The sequence below is a fragment of the Lates calcarifer genome, linkage group LG18, assembly GCF_001640805.2.
Source record: "Lates calcarifer isolate ASB-BC8 linkage group LG18, TLL_Latcal_v3, whole genome shotgun sequence".
In the NCBI taxonomy this organism is placed as follows: domain Eukaryota; kingdom Metazoa; phylum Chordata; class Actinopteri; family Centropomidae; genus Lates; species Lates calcarifer.
In genome coordinates this window covers 6982840-6997043 of record NC_066850.1, presented here as the reverse complement: position 1 = coordinate 6997043, position 14204 = coordinate 6982840, and the positions used below count along the sequence as shown (strand labels likewise).

General features: G+C 41.4%; 1 protein-coding gene across 1 annotated transcript in view; it reads right to left on the bottom strand.

The window, feature by feature from the left end:
• LOC108879655 (IQ motif and SEC7 domain-containing protein 3-like) overlaps positions 1-13779 on the bottom strand; it is a 99522-nt gene extending 85743 nt beyond the window's left edge. The window contains 1 exon segment of the mRNA XM_018671014.2: positions 12998-13779. Coding sequence (XP_018526530.1) covers positions 12998-13614 — 617 coding nt within the window. The 5' untranslated portion in view covers positions 13615-13779.
• Between the last annotated feature and the right edge of the window lie 425 nt (positions 13780-14204).

Below are 14204 nucleotides of genomic sequence, written 5' to 3'. Positions count from 1 at the left end.
TATATATATATATATATATATATATAGAGAGAGAGAGAGAGAGAGAGAGAGAGTACCACTAAGACTGGTTGAAAATAGATCCTGGGCAAAATAACCTTTCACTGACAAGGGACTTAAAACTTAAAACCATGCAACTCATTTCACACCTAGATAAAGGAAAAAAAAAGGAATGTGCACTCTACATTAGCAACACAATCCTTGAGATTAATTTAGGTCAGGCAATATATCATATGCATTCCACAAGTCAACTCCTCTCATGGCAGTATTACTAGAGGCACTTTGATCATGTTAAATCAGAAAAAGACACTCAAAATGTTTCTGTAATACTTCACTTCCATTTGGCAAATTGGAAGTCACTGTAAGTGCTAGTTTATCACTGTGTTTTACAGGGTAAGTGTGTAAGGTGTTCTGGGAGAAATAAATTCAATACACATACACAGTACTTTGTGGTGTGTGCATATTTTTGTGAGGTGAAAATGGTGTTTTAAACATGATTGTGCAGGACTAATAGCCCCCCTCAAAAATATCCTTGAACTAAATCAAACATCTCTTGCATGAGCACTGCAGCAATCTTCCACTCAAACGCAGATACACACCTCATTTTTCTGTCCCAAAAGCCTACCATATCAATTCCTTAACACGCACGCAGTGAATTTAAAAAAAGCTTCCCTGAAAGGTTTACGTCAGCGTGGACTCTTGGGCCATCCCAAGCGGCTTAGCTCGCCTTCTGCAAGAGAAACTGAGAGAGCTGGAGATGGACGGGAGAGCAAGACCAATTCTCCCAAGAGAGAACTAACAAAGGAAGAGAGGGGAAAAAAAACATTTCATCCTTGTATTCAATCCCTTAAAAAAACTCCTGACTGTGCCAGTGTCAGGAAAGCTGCAACATTTTAGGTTTATTCTCACTCTCTCACTCTCATTGTGGCCTATTTGATTCCACTGCGGCAGTAAGTATGAAACAACTTCACTATCAAGCTCTGGATTTATGCTGCATCATGTCTGTTTGGACAAGGAGAACTTTCACCTCTTCAGATCTCAGTTATATATGCAAGCTGGTGACAAAGCAGAGGAGAAGGAACAGTGATTTGTAATGATGTTTGTAAGAGCATTGGAACCATTTGAAGATTTCAAATGGAGCAGTGTGTCAACAGTTTTGAGATATTTTCAGCAGCTACATGAATTCTGTGAAAGAAAAATTTATCTAAAATATCAATGGTAAATGTCAAGTTTTTATGTCATCTTCTCAAAATCAAAGAAGTTCTTTTTAAGCTCTCAACATTTTATATTTGAGTTTCTTCAGCTCAACTCCCAACTGCTAGTCCCCCTCCAATAAAACTTAAAAGAGAAGTCTTTTGGTCGAGGAGGCAAAAAAGGAGAGAGAAAGAGCGAGCTGAGCCCGGGGGAAGAGCAGGAGTGAACCACTTCCTGGCATTCGCTTGTCGGAGAGAGATCTGTTAGCTGAGGGGGTTTCAGACTGACATCGAGCTGCATTTATTTCTACTGGACAAGTTTGTGTTAGCAATGAAATATTTTCTTCTTCAGCCAAATTTTATGCAACAAGTTGACATATCTCACAGTTTCTAGTCTGATAGTACCATAGAGTCCAAACAACCAGCAGAAGGGGCAATAGCTTATCTTCTAACCATTGAAGAAATGCAAAGTTAGCTTGCAAACATCAAGCAAGCAAGCGAGAACTTGGGCTACTCAGTGTAACCAAGGTAGCAAACCAGTACCCTGCTTTTTAGCTAATATTATTGTGTGTGTTGGCAGAATTTTTTTTATTGTTGGCAATAAATGGCATAAATGCTGTAACTTAAAGACATTTTACACCACTACAGTTGTAAAAGATTGCCTGAAAAGGCTGATATCCCTTCTTAAGACTGTGTTATCTTATCCGTCTTAGTTGGCTAGCTACCAACATTTGAGAGATAAGATGATGGAAAAATGCTAATGAGCATGGATGACATCAACACCACTGGACAAGCTGTTGTAAATTGACTAACATAAATAGCAGCTCTAAAATCAACATATATCTTTGATCAGTGTGAAAAATATTAGGCTAACTGCTTGCTGTCAAACAAAAATGATGGCAGCAGGATGGATATCTCACAAGACATTTACTACCATGAACCCAATGTCAGGCTGAATTAATGAAGTCAAATAAAATACCAATTCAGGTTCATTATCTTAGTCTGAGTTGGTGCAGTGGTGAATAATAAGAATTCATTCAACAAATAGCTATTTCCAATGATAAAGATACAGTGAGGCTGCTCTCCGTTGGGCAGCTGTTCAAGCCATATATTGGCATATATTATGGCAATTTTCTGTCAAGTTGTGTGTGACGGGAGATGTAAGTATGGAAACTACAATTCTACTGTGAATAATGGTGGGAAAGTTCCACAATTCTACTCTCTGATCCTGCTGGGACTGGGTGAAATGGCAGAATATATATAGGACACATTTATATGGTTATTTAAATGTCATTTGCAGCATCCTCACTAGCTTTCTACACTCTACTTTGTGCAAACTATCTGTTTATGTGAGTTTTAGTCTGAGACCACCATTAAAAATGCATTTTTACAATAATTTCACTGGGGATCGATGGAAGACTTTGCCATAATGGCATAAACATCACAACACAAAAATAAAAAGGTAAAATCACAGAGTTTCAGCTGGTAGTGGGGAAAAAAGGAAAAACAAAACACAGAAATTACAGTCACTCATTTTGCCATGAAAGCATCAGTTTATCCAACTGTTTTCATCTGATCTCCAGCTGGTCCCTCCACTACTGAGCAGTTTTAGCAGCTCATATCGAGCATCAAGCTACGCTGTGTTGCTGCAAGGCCATCTGCTGAAGACTTGGCAGTGGGTCAAATTTCACAGATATTTTCCATGCTTCACACTGATGCTTGACAGCTATCAAAGTGACATGGTTGTCATATATCAGTTTGGGCTGATGAGGAAAATCTCATCTTCCCCATCAGCAACAGCAGCCATACATTTTGTGTTGAAGTAAATTATGTTCATTTATCCATTAAGGGAGTATAGTGCAAAGTAAAATGAGGGAGAGAGGGCATGTAGGCAAATGATGGGGGAGACGTGACAAAGACATACAATAACTTCTTTACTCCAGTTCCCACACATATGACTCATTCAGACTTCATGTCCTGCTTATGTCATTTGCTCCTTTTAGGATTTGTTCCAAGTTGAACCCTCCAATGTCATCACTGATCGAGTCATTGGCCCCTCCCCCCCATGGCACTGCGTACCTGATGATGTAATCCTGGTGTCAAGGGGTTGACAGACGGAGCGTTGATGATATAACCACAGTGCAGGGGAAGGGCAAGATGCTTTTATAGTCATCTGAACGTGAAGACTATCTACTATCTGGCTAACCCAAATGCTTATTAAATGTCACAGATAATACATCAATGAGGCACGGAAAATGTAATGCTTGGGCACACAGACACATGCTGGTTAGTCATTTCTATCTGTGGCTCCCAGGAAAAGATGAATTCAACCAAGCATTTAAGGCTAGGTAACACACACCCCTGCGGAAAAGCACACATAAATATATAAATTCTGGCATACTGTATGAAACAAAAGTGACAAAGTAGTACAAAGTAATTGAATGAAGAGTATCCGTAAGTGTGAAGATTGCAAATGAGTGAGTCAATTAGTACCTGAGTGGATGTAGCCCCTGTTTTCTTTTCTTTTGCACAGTACAATATATCATGTTTGAGTCTTGGTTGAGGCTTTGTGTGATGTGTTGAGAAGACCAGGAAAGCCGATTGGACATGCTGTGCCTGTTCCAATCAGCTCTGCAATGCCTGGAAGCCTTAGGTGGATGGCTTTGAACATTACTCTGGGTCATATAGTTAACTATACCTGACATTTCCCTAGGCAAGTATGTGCCTGTGCACGTGTGTACGTGTGTGTTAGTAGAAAATGCTACAGCAGACGCAGTGATTATGTTAAATAGAGAGAAATGGCCAATAAAAAAGGGTAAATAAAATGACAGTATGTAACGTACATATACAACCCACCATTGCTTATGAAGAGCAATAGCCTGAAAACTAGATAAACACCCCCAAGAACCCTTAACCCTAACTAAGGCCCTAAGATTTTTTTTATTATTCTCATTTTGGTCAAAGGTGGCTTGCATGAAAAAAGAAACACTGACTTGTATATTTTTTTAACCTTTTTAAAAAATAAGGAACTAAACCAGACCTTTTTGTGGTTCATAAAATACCAACAGATTAGCTCAGTTGTCAAGTGAAAATGACAGACAGCTGAATGGACAGAGATGAAGTTAAGCTTTCAGACATACTAGTTTTAAGCTTTTCACCCAATAAAGTTCTGATTTGAGGCCACCAGGATGTTGGGGCTGTGAAGCAGTCTGAGTCAAAGTTAGCTCAAGTAGTGCAACATTAGGTGTTGTCAGTTTTATATCAAAATCTCAAATGTGACCAACCCAACCCACAGTTTCAGTCAGTATTACCATAACTAGTCAACTATGCAACTGTTACCAGTAAATATGATGACCAACTATAACTTTTGAATGTCACGATTATATTTGAATATTATTGGATACTCTTAATCATGCTAACATCATTTACAAAACTAATAATTCCATATTTTTTTTCCAGTTTTTAGCTCTAATATGAGCCCATATTTAACCACCCACCTAACCCTCTTTGGATACACACACACATGCACACACACACACAGATGTACACTGGTACACATGGTGCAAAACAATTAGAATTGTCTGTTGAGGGATTTTCTGCGCTAAGCTCTCAGGAGGTGAAATCTCTGCGACAGATGGGTGGACATTTTTCCATAACTGCACACTGTTCCTTCTTTCAAAGAACCTTTATTTCATAAGCTCTCTGACCACTGGGGGTCTCCACCATCTTAGCATCATCTTTGAGGTGCTAACACCAGACTAACACACATTCGTATGGTGCATAATTTTCAAGATGTTTCTAAGCATTAGTCTATGGTCAACACATCTGTTTCCTTACAACACTACATACGTGAGCAGGTGCTAATTGCCAGCTAATGGCTCATTTTGTGTTGAAGATAGAACAGGCTGTAATGCCTTACAGAGCCATTAAAAGAGCGAGAAATGTGAGGTGTGTTATCAACTGCTACACTTATCACATCTGCACATAGTACCACTTTTTTCTTCCACAAAGAAACTCTGCAATTATGAAAATTTTATTGCTGGTAATTGTCTGTTTTTCACTGGTGCCTCTGTTTCATGTTAAAATTGGAGAAATTAATTTTGATACCATATTGAAATGTGTATGTAGCTTTAAACATAATAAAACTTGTTGATAATATTTTTGACATTTTTTAAAAAGGGATGAATAGGGAGCAAGGCTCTGATTATTTAATGCAATTATCTGCTTATATTATGCAATCAAACTTAGTGACACCAGATGACAACAGTGATGTCATTTCCATTTACAACCACTACTCTGAAATATGTAGATTGCATACTAATGGCACACACACTACACTGATTGCTCATTAGACACACTGTTTATTTGTATGAAGAAGAAATGAAATGCATCAATCAGATGAGTGAATAATTTGGCCCCAACCAGGAGGGAGGCAACTCACTTTGTAGCTAGTGCAACATGACTAACAGCAAAGACAATAAAAAATTCAATGCAGAGTTGTTATGTGGGCGTGCAATAGTTACATATAAAAGATGATGTCATATGAGGTGTCTGAAAGTGTCAAGGACGAGGATGACACATCTGTCTCTCAGTGAGTCGGCATGTTGCCTAAGTGACAGAGGACTGCCAGTTGGAAGCCATGTTTAGAAAAAAAATGACGGTTGAGCCAATCTTTGTCATGTTGATTGATGGGGAATCACGGAGGCAGAGGACACTGGGAAGGAACTGTTTGCATTTTAGCCAAGCTATGAGGAAAGTGGGACAACATTTGGACTCCTCGGCCCTGTAGGGGTTCTCAGTATGTTTTATGCACTTATTCTATCCCTGTCCTATTTTTTAAAACTGTTTAGTCTATGTGCATTTCTGCAGCTCTATCACATTTATCAATCCCTCCCTGTGGTGCCAAACAAAACACCAGGCATTACCTGAAAGGTGCAGCAAGGCAGCCAAAACATACCATCAATCAAAGCTGCTGGCTAAAACTGACATGTACATAATTGCTAAACAGATACACAAAATCCATGTTTTTATTGTCTTTGTATTTTAGCATTTAAATTCATAAAGAAATAGAGCTTACAAGGGTTTCGTAAGGATGTAGGCCTAGGATTTGTTTGGAAAATCAGGAAAGGGTATATGACATTTTGCCCTTAATTGTTTTCCTGTGTTTCTGACCACACACCAGAGCAGTGCAAGCCTATTTATTTGTACTGAGAGGAATATGATTTCAATTTAGTAATGGTGATATGTTAACAAGATTGGATAAAACCAACACCTTGGTCTATCACACACACACACACACACACATAAATGTAAGAGACCCAAAATCATCTCATATATCTCCTTACAACAGCAGTTTCCGTGTTCATTTAACACCCTAACACAAAAACAAACACAATCCTGAGCCCACACACACATCAACACACACAGCTAGATTACAGACAACTGGGACTGTCTTTTTTGTCTTGCTCAACTTGTGCATGAAAACAGCTAATATTCTACCAGAGAGTCAGGAATCACCCGGCAGCTACATCCTCTGAGAAATGAAGCAATTTAAAAGCACTACGCACCAAATGTGATATTCATGATTTGGATTCCAGCAGCAGCAGAGCCAAGCCACCCTGTCATAACCAAGCAGACGTGATTCCCATTCAGACAGGGGGAAGGGAAGACAGGGGAAAGAGCAGAGGCTTGCAGAAGAAGAGATTCTACCTCTCAAGTAATGGCGAAGGGAAAGCAAGAAAAAAGGGGGGCAGAGAGAGAGAGAGAAGTATAGAAAAGACCGCTGTGCACATTTGAACTCCTCACATCCATTACCCACCCATCTACTCCTCTCTGAATCCCTCCCACTGTTGTCTTTTGGGAGACGAACAAACAAAGAAACAGTGGGTCTACTTTTCTTTCAGGCTCTAGAAACAGGAAATTGATATTCTTAAAGGGTCTGTTCACTCAAATCACAAAACAATATATATCTCGTCACCCCCTACTTCTCGGGTTATTGAGCCACACAGATTGTTTCAGGATTTTTTTTTTTCAAGGCAAGGTTGTTAAGATATGTGCCTCTGAAACTTGTGCCAGCTGTCACTTTTTCAAGATGTCAAGTGCAAACAAATTTGAACATGTAGCCCTGAAAAGTACAATAAATTCATTGCATGCTACCTGCCCAGCACCAAACAGCAGACAGAAACAGTCTGTGACTAACTGGTGAACAAAGCATGTAGCAGCTTAAAAGCCAGATATTTCTCTCAGCAGTCGGTGGAGACCAAACCAGAGCTTCAAGAATATAGTCATTGGGTGGACAGAAACACAGTTTCAAATGAACGCTAATACGGCTCTGAATATTCTGGGTGTTTAAATAAGCAACTGTTTGCTTACGCATTCACCATAAAACCTTAATGTTGTGTTTTACAAATTGTTACACTGCCATCAGTTAATACTCCTTTAATACTGGGCTATACTAAGTTTAGCCAACTACTTGATTAAAGCTAAGGTTAGTGAAAGACTGTGGTCATGGTAAAAATAAATAAGTTATTCTATCGTATAGCTAATGAGTTCAACATTTTAGTGACGTCTTAACCATTCTAAACAGCAAACGAGGACAAACTCTAGCAAAAAGGCTGAAGAAGTTTGACGATCATGTGGCGCTGAACTTATTTCATAAGCTAACATTTTGTTAGCTGCTAACATTTCATTAGCATATGGAGTGTGCCTTCTAAAGAGTATAAAGAAACAGTGTTGACTGTTAGACTCTTAAGAAATTAGATGCAAAGGTGCTAGACAATTTGTATGCCCAACCATCCATCCAAGTCTTGCAACAATAAAATAATGTCATGGTAATTCCACCTTTGCCGCTAAGCGTTGATATTCATTCATTATTATATGTAAACCCTGTAAGCTTTTGAGAGCTTCTCAGTGTTGTGCTGGTCCTTTATTGCTCCTACAAAGTCTTAGGTGTATTATTTAGAGAAAAGGTTCATGGTACATTGAGATAAAAGATACCCCAGCTTTAGAAGAACTACATGGTACCTGGAGATTGAGGCTAGCATAGCACTAAAGGCCTAGCATAGCTGGTTGAGCCTGTGCTGGCAAAGCTCCAGGCTCATTGATCTAAGAGCATCAGGACAAGGAGACACTGCAGCATCCAGCAGGCACACAGCAGGGCTACTCCGTAATATATGCTACAATGTATGAGAGTGAATGTGTGTGCACTGAGCTTCCCATCTCTAAGTGCTATCTTTGCATCCCATTTTATCCCTGAAGGAGATAAGCACAGGCAGGAAATGACATACAAGATGGCATACATTCTGTGCTCTGGTTGGTACAGGGCCAGTAGGAGGAAAACGAGGGCACGGCGGGCGCAGAGGGAGTCACGGCCAATGAGGAAAAACATGCGGGCTGCCAGGTGGCATGTGGCATGTTACAGTTTGTGTGTGTTAGTGAATCTTTTGTGTGTAAGAGCAAGAGCTTAATGTATTTGTGAGTGTGTGTGTGTGTGTGTTTGAGGGGGGCAAGGAAGCAGCAGAGAAACACCTGGAGCTATATGAGAACCCTGGGATTTTCACCTCAGGCTCCCGGTTTGCTGCCGATCAGACACGCACGCACCTATGCACACACATACACAAACACACCACACCACCTACGCTTATTGCCATCTCTTCTTGACTCCCTCCTGACCACATGGCCCAACCTTCACACTCAGTCATTTTAACACACACACTTGGCAGCCTCCGAAGCCTGTACGGAGAAGCAAAGGACAGGGAGGACTGAAGGCTGCAGCCCAGCCAGGAGATGGGTTAAGTGGTGGAGAGCCTGATGGTTGGAGGGTGGGACTGAATACAGATCCAGGCTGCAGAGGTGGCCTCTGTATTATAAGCTGCTGATTACAGGAAAAGAGAAGTGAGAGAAGAGATGGGTTTAGATGAGTAGGAGAAAAAATACGAAGAAGGACAGTCAAGGAGGGGGAAGAAGTAATGAGGCAGGTGGACAAAGGTATCATTTACAGGCTAAACAAAGAGCCAAAGATTGGGAGAAATTGAGAATAGGAACAATGGAAGCTGAAAGAATAGGAGGCACAGAGAAAGACAGAGAAGAGGAAGGAAGAGGAGTAGATAGGATCACTGAGGGCTTCTCTCAGATCACACAGGCCCCGTAAGAATCCTCCTCAGACTCAGCAACGGGACTGCAACACTTCAGACTCTCCGCCTGAGAAGTTGGGCCTCGTACCAAAAACTACTTTTCAACCAAGTTTGCCATTCGGAGCTGAAGGCAGCCTTAATTTGCATTCCCCTAATTACGCCACTGGAGCAGATGAGGAATGCATGATGTGAGTGAACGAGCATTTAATTTTTCATTTAGAGCTTTGCAAAGGATTTTCTATTCCCTGTTTAATCAAGTAAAAACACATAGATGAGTTAGCAAAATGGTGGTTAAGTTGGAAATCCAGTACATCCCAGCACTCTGAGATTATGCTGTTTCCTTACATCACTAATTAACACAAGAAACTATCCATGTTACTGAAAATAAATCCATGATATCAGCCAAAATATTATTACAGAGCTGCTCAAGGTTGTTAAGAAATCTATGGTTTTACTATTTATAGAGGTGGAATAAGCATATTTCGCAAAATGTCAAACTTTTCCCTTTAGGTGATAGGCTGTCCTCTTACATAATTTATTCCCCTAAATTCTCTCAGTCACCGCTAACTCACACCCATAATTCACCCAAGGTATCGTGGGCTAGGAAGAATCTGGATAAATAGACTGACACATACCCCTTATTAGTAAGTTTGTTCCTGTCTCCCGCCGAAATGACAGCATCTTGTCCGACCGGGATCAATGCTCTAAGTGGAAATTACAATGCTCCGTCACGTCTGCTGCCTTTCATGTATCACTGCTTTTACATTAAGGATAAGATAGTGTACAGTATGTTTTCTCTCTCTTATTCCCCTCCTCTCCCTTTCATTGTTTGTCATTCTGCACAACTGTCAGGGGGCATGTTGGTAAATCACAAATGAACCCACTTATTGAAACCCACCCCCTCAACATTTATTCTGTACAGCTCATATCTTTGTATGTGTTTGTCTGTGTCTGGGGTGAACCCACGTGACACCGCTTGTGTTATTTCTAGTATCCATGCTAATGTATACTATTCCTGACCCGCACTCTTTAGGAATTATGTCCTAATGGCACGATGAATCAATCTGGATTAACAGAAACAATGCAAACGCGGCCGAGTGGAACAGATGGGGCTCAGCGCGGTGTGTTGTGTGTGTTACTACGTGCGTGTGTGTGTATGTGTGTGTGTGTGTGTGTGTGTGTGTGTGTGTGTGAGTGGCTCCAGCAGAGAAAATTCATGTGACCTTGATAGTGGCGAGCATAGAACATTCAACACCGGGTACAGTTCTGAACTGCATTCAGGGGTGTATAAAAAGTGCAAGTGTTCAGTGTTGTATTCTTTCACAGCGCTGAATCAAAGGGGATTTTAAAAGGGTTCTTTTTGTTTTTTTGACGCTGATCAAAAAAGCTACGTGGATACATCTCTGCAGCAGGCCAAGGACAGCTTGTGAGGATAAACGAATGCAGCAAAATATGAGGAGATCCTGGAGAAAAAGCTGATGAAGTCTGGAAGACACCTGCGACTTCAGACAAGATTTGTTTTCCAGCAAGACAGTGACAAAAAGCTCAAGACCAGCCAGACCTACAGAAGGGATGGCTTAAAAACAACAATGCTAATTTCATGATCTCAGTCTAATCAATAATTTGTGACTGCACTGCTGTTTTGTGAGGAGGAATGGGGAAAAATTACAGCATGGAGAGGGGGAGAACACTTATGCAAACTGGATCACTTTGTAGGGATCTGTTTTCACTTTGACATTTAAGGTTTTTTTCTTTTGATCAGTGCCAAAAAGCCTAATAAAATCCTTTACTTCAACACCATAAAACATAAAAATTCCTATCAGAGTACTGCACATGAAATTCCACTTTTAACTAATATTGATTAAATCCATAAAAAGAGCCACTAAGGAAATGTTATGCAACTTAAAAGTGCCATCTTGGCTTTATAGGAATTGTGTTACACTCTATAACCTCAAATCTACTTTTTCACCACAGAAATACAACTGGAAGAGGATGCAGGATGTGTCGATGGTTATTTTATCTGCCCTCACATATCTTTAACTGCTGTCCAAAAATTCTGTTAGCGTTGCAACTAAGGATTATTTTTATTGTTCATCGACTCAGTGACTCACATGTAAAGTTCATGTTCATGTCTTCAAATAGCTCGTTTGGTCTGACCAACAGTCCCAAAACCCACAGTTTCACTGCGCTTACTATCACATAAGATGAAAAGAAACAGCAAATCCTGGTTGAAATCCTGGTTTGCTTGAAAATATGGCTTCAACAATTAATTGGTCATCAAAATTGTTATGTTAATCAACTAATCAATTAATCAACCAAGTGTTTGGGAATAAACTGACTGAATAACAGCATTTTGAAGGTACAGTCTGTAGCGCCAACTCTATATGATACCAGAAACAGTGACTCACAGAATAGGGAAGAGATACAAGCTCATCAAGGCTTATTAGTACCTCTGGAGTGGCTATAAAGTGATTTATCAGCAACTACGAACCTCCTCTGTCTTTACTATTATTCCACCACGATTGTAGGTGTTTTTCGAATGTGAAGTTGCAAAAGAGCTGAGGTGTGCCTCAAAAGTCAGTGACATGCCTTCAGGAGCCGGCGCTTTGCTTGTTTTAAGACATGCGAGTTGCTTAAAACAATGCTCTTACTCTGCACCTGTGAAATCGCTACCTCAGCCGAACCTAAAAACAGATGCGCTCTGAACGATACCCAGCTCATTCCACGTTCAAACTGTGGGCACAGGAAAACAGTGCACTGTAACCTCATGGACAACACCTCAGCCAAACTATTCACTACATTATTTTATGAAACTTTGGCTCCAGTCACCCAAAAAACACTTTATGTCCAGTGTCTAATCTCACAGACTGGTAACAGTTTTCCTTGGTGCAGAATTAACAAAGCGGCACTGTTAAAATGTCAACCTGGGTCCAAGTCCTCAAAATCAATATCCATTAAGCATTCAATTGATTTAACAGCCCAACAACTGGGTGAATAATGTGAAAATACAGCAGGAGCTGTCAGAAAATTAAGCCTTAGCTTATCAGGAAATGTGAAGTTTATCAAAGGTAAATCATGTGTAAGTGATGGCTCTTTTTTTTTTTTTTTTTTTTACTGTATTTCCAAAATAATCTGTATTTCTGCTTTTCTTCAGCAGCTTCCATCAAAAAACTGTTTCCAGATTTTCAGCTGACACCATTTACTTGGGTGATAACAGGCTGTGGCATTACATCTGATGGCCCTTGAGGGTATCACATTGTTTTCTGGCAAAACACATTTGCTATAATTAGACAAGAAGATTCGCCCAGACTCCAGCGGGCTAAGATGCTAAAATATCCCTCTTTATTAGGGTCACTGGATGTAATATTATGTGCATTTTATGAGACAGGCGATGAAGCCTGACAGTGAGGTGTCACTTTTTGACATATAGTGATGGTTCTGGTATTTTAATAAAAGGTTATTTTGGGAAAAGAGAGATGACCACACTAGTGTGAGACAGAAATCCATAAAACTGAAGCTGAACTGCGTCTGTTATAGGAAGATTTTTCTGTTTTACAATAAGGAAAATGAGGTCTGATGACTCCTTATAATTTACCAAAATATTCTCTTATTAAAATACAGATTATTTATTTATTTATTTATTTTTGCAGTGTACACAACATGAAAGCTACTTACTCCGCTTTCCTGGCCAGTCCAACTGAGCGGCAGAGAGCGGTGGGAGTCTGCGGAACCAAGGACTTGCAGCAGGGGCTCCTCTTGTCCTCCTCGGCGGAGTCCGGGCTGGCTTGGCTTGTTTTGGGCGACTGCGGCGAGGTGGGGACGAGCTGCAGCTGCTGAGGGTGGTGGGTGGACGGCGCAGGGGGGGTCGGGTGCTGCTGAGGCTGGGCCGATAGACCGGGAAGCTGCTGCTGCTGCTGCTGCTGCTGTTGCTGCGTCGGCGGCGGCGGCTGATGATGATGCTGCTGCTGCTGCTGCTGCGCCTGCTGGCCGAGGTGAGCAGCAGCTTTGTTGCTCCCCGGGTGCTGATGGAGGTGGGCCGGCGCCTGGGGACTGGCGCTGCGGTGAGTCGGGTGGTGGTGGTGGTGGTGGTGATGCGGAGCGGCGGGCTGCTGGACGTAGTGGTGGGGGTCCCGTAACAGTCGATTCTCCCCGATCAGGTCCTCCACCTTCCGCTCGAGTTCGTCGATGCGTTGGCGCTGCGTCTGGATCAGGCTTTGCTGGTTCTGGACGATAGTGGTGAGCTCCTTCAGGTAAAGAACGGCTTTCATTGGATTATCCAGCAGGCTCTCCATCACTGACTGTAGCTGTGGCCGTGTGCCCGGCTGTGTTCACTTCTACTTCAGCTGTTTCTGGCGCTGCGATCTGACGATGGGGGCCTCTGAACGGTGCGTAACCGGGATGCTCTGGCGGCCGTCTGACGCCTCTACGTTCTGCTGGGGTTGGGTAGTCTCTCTCTCTCTCTCCTCTCTCTCCTCTCTCCTCTCGATGCTTTGCGAGGATACCAGAAATGGTGCTGATGCAAGGGGGGGACGAGCATCAGCGGAGTACGGAGGCGGGGCTGTAGTGGACGGGTATGATGTCAACACGCAAGAGAAACGGTGAAGCCGTTTCACATGGAAATACACTTATGGCATACCTATAGTCCAACAAGATTTCTGACCAGTCTTTGCCATATTAATACCTTTTATTCTCACTTTACGACACTAAACTAAACTACAGACCCTGATCACTTGTCCACTACAGAACTTTAAGACATAGATGTCAGGTCTGTGGACTCATTCTGACCACAACATCACAACGCCTGACATTTTCCACCCACTTCAAACTTTATTTTCCTCTCAAAATAATCTATTTCCATCTGGTCTTTAACAAAAATCTGCTG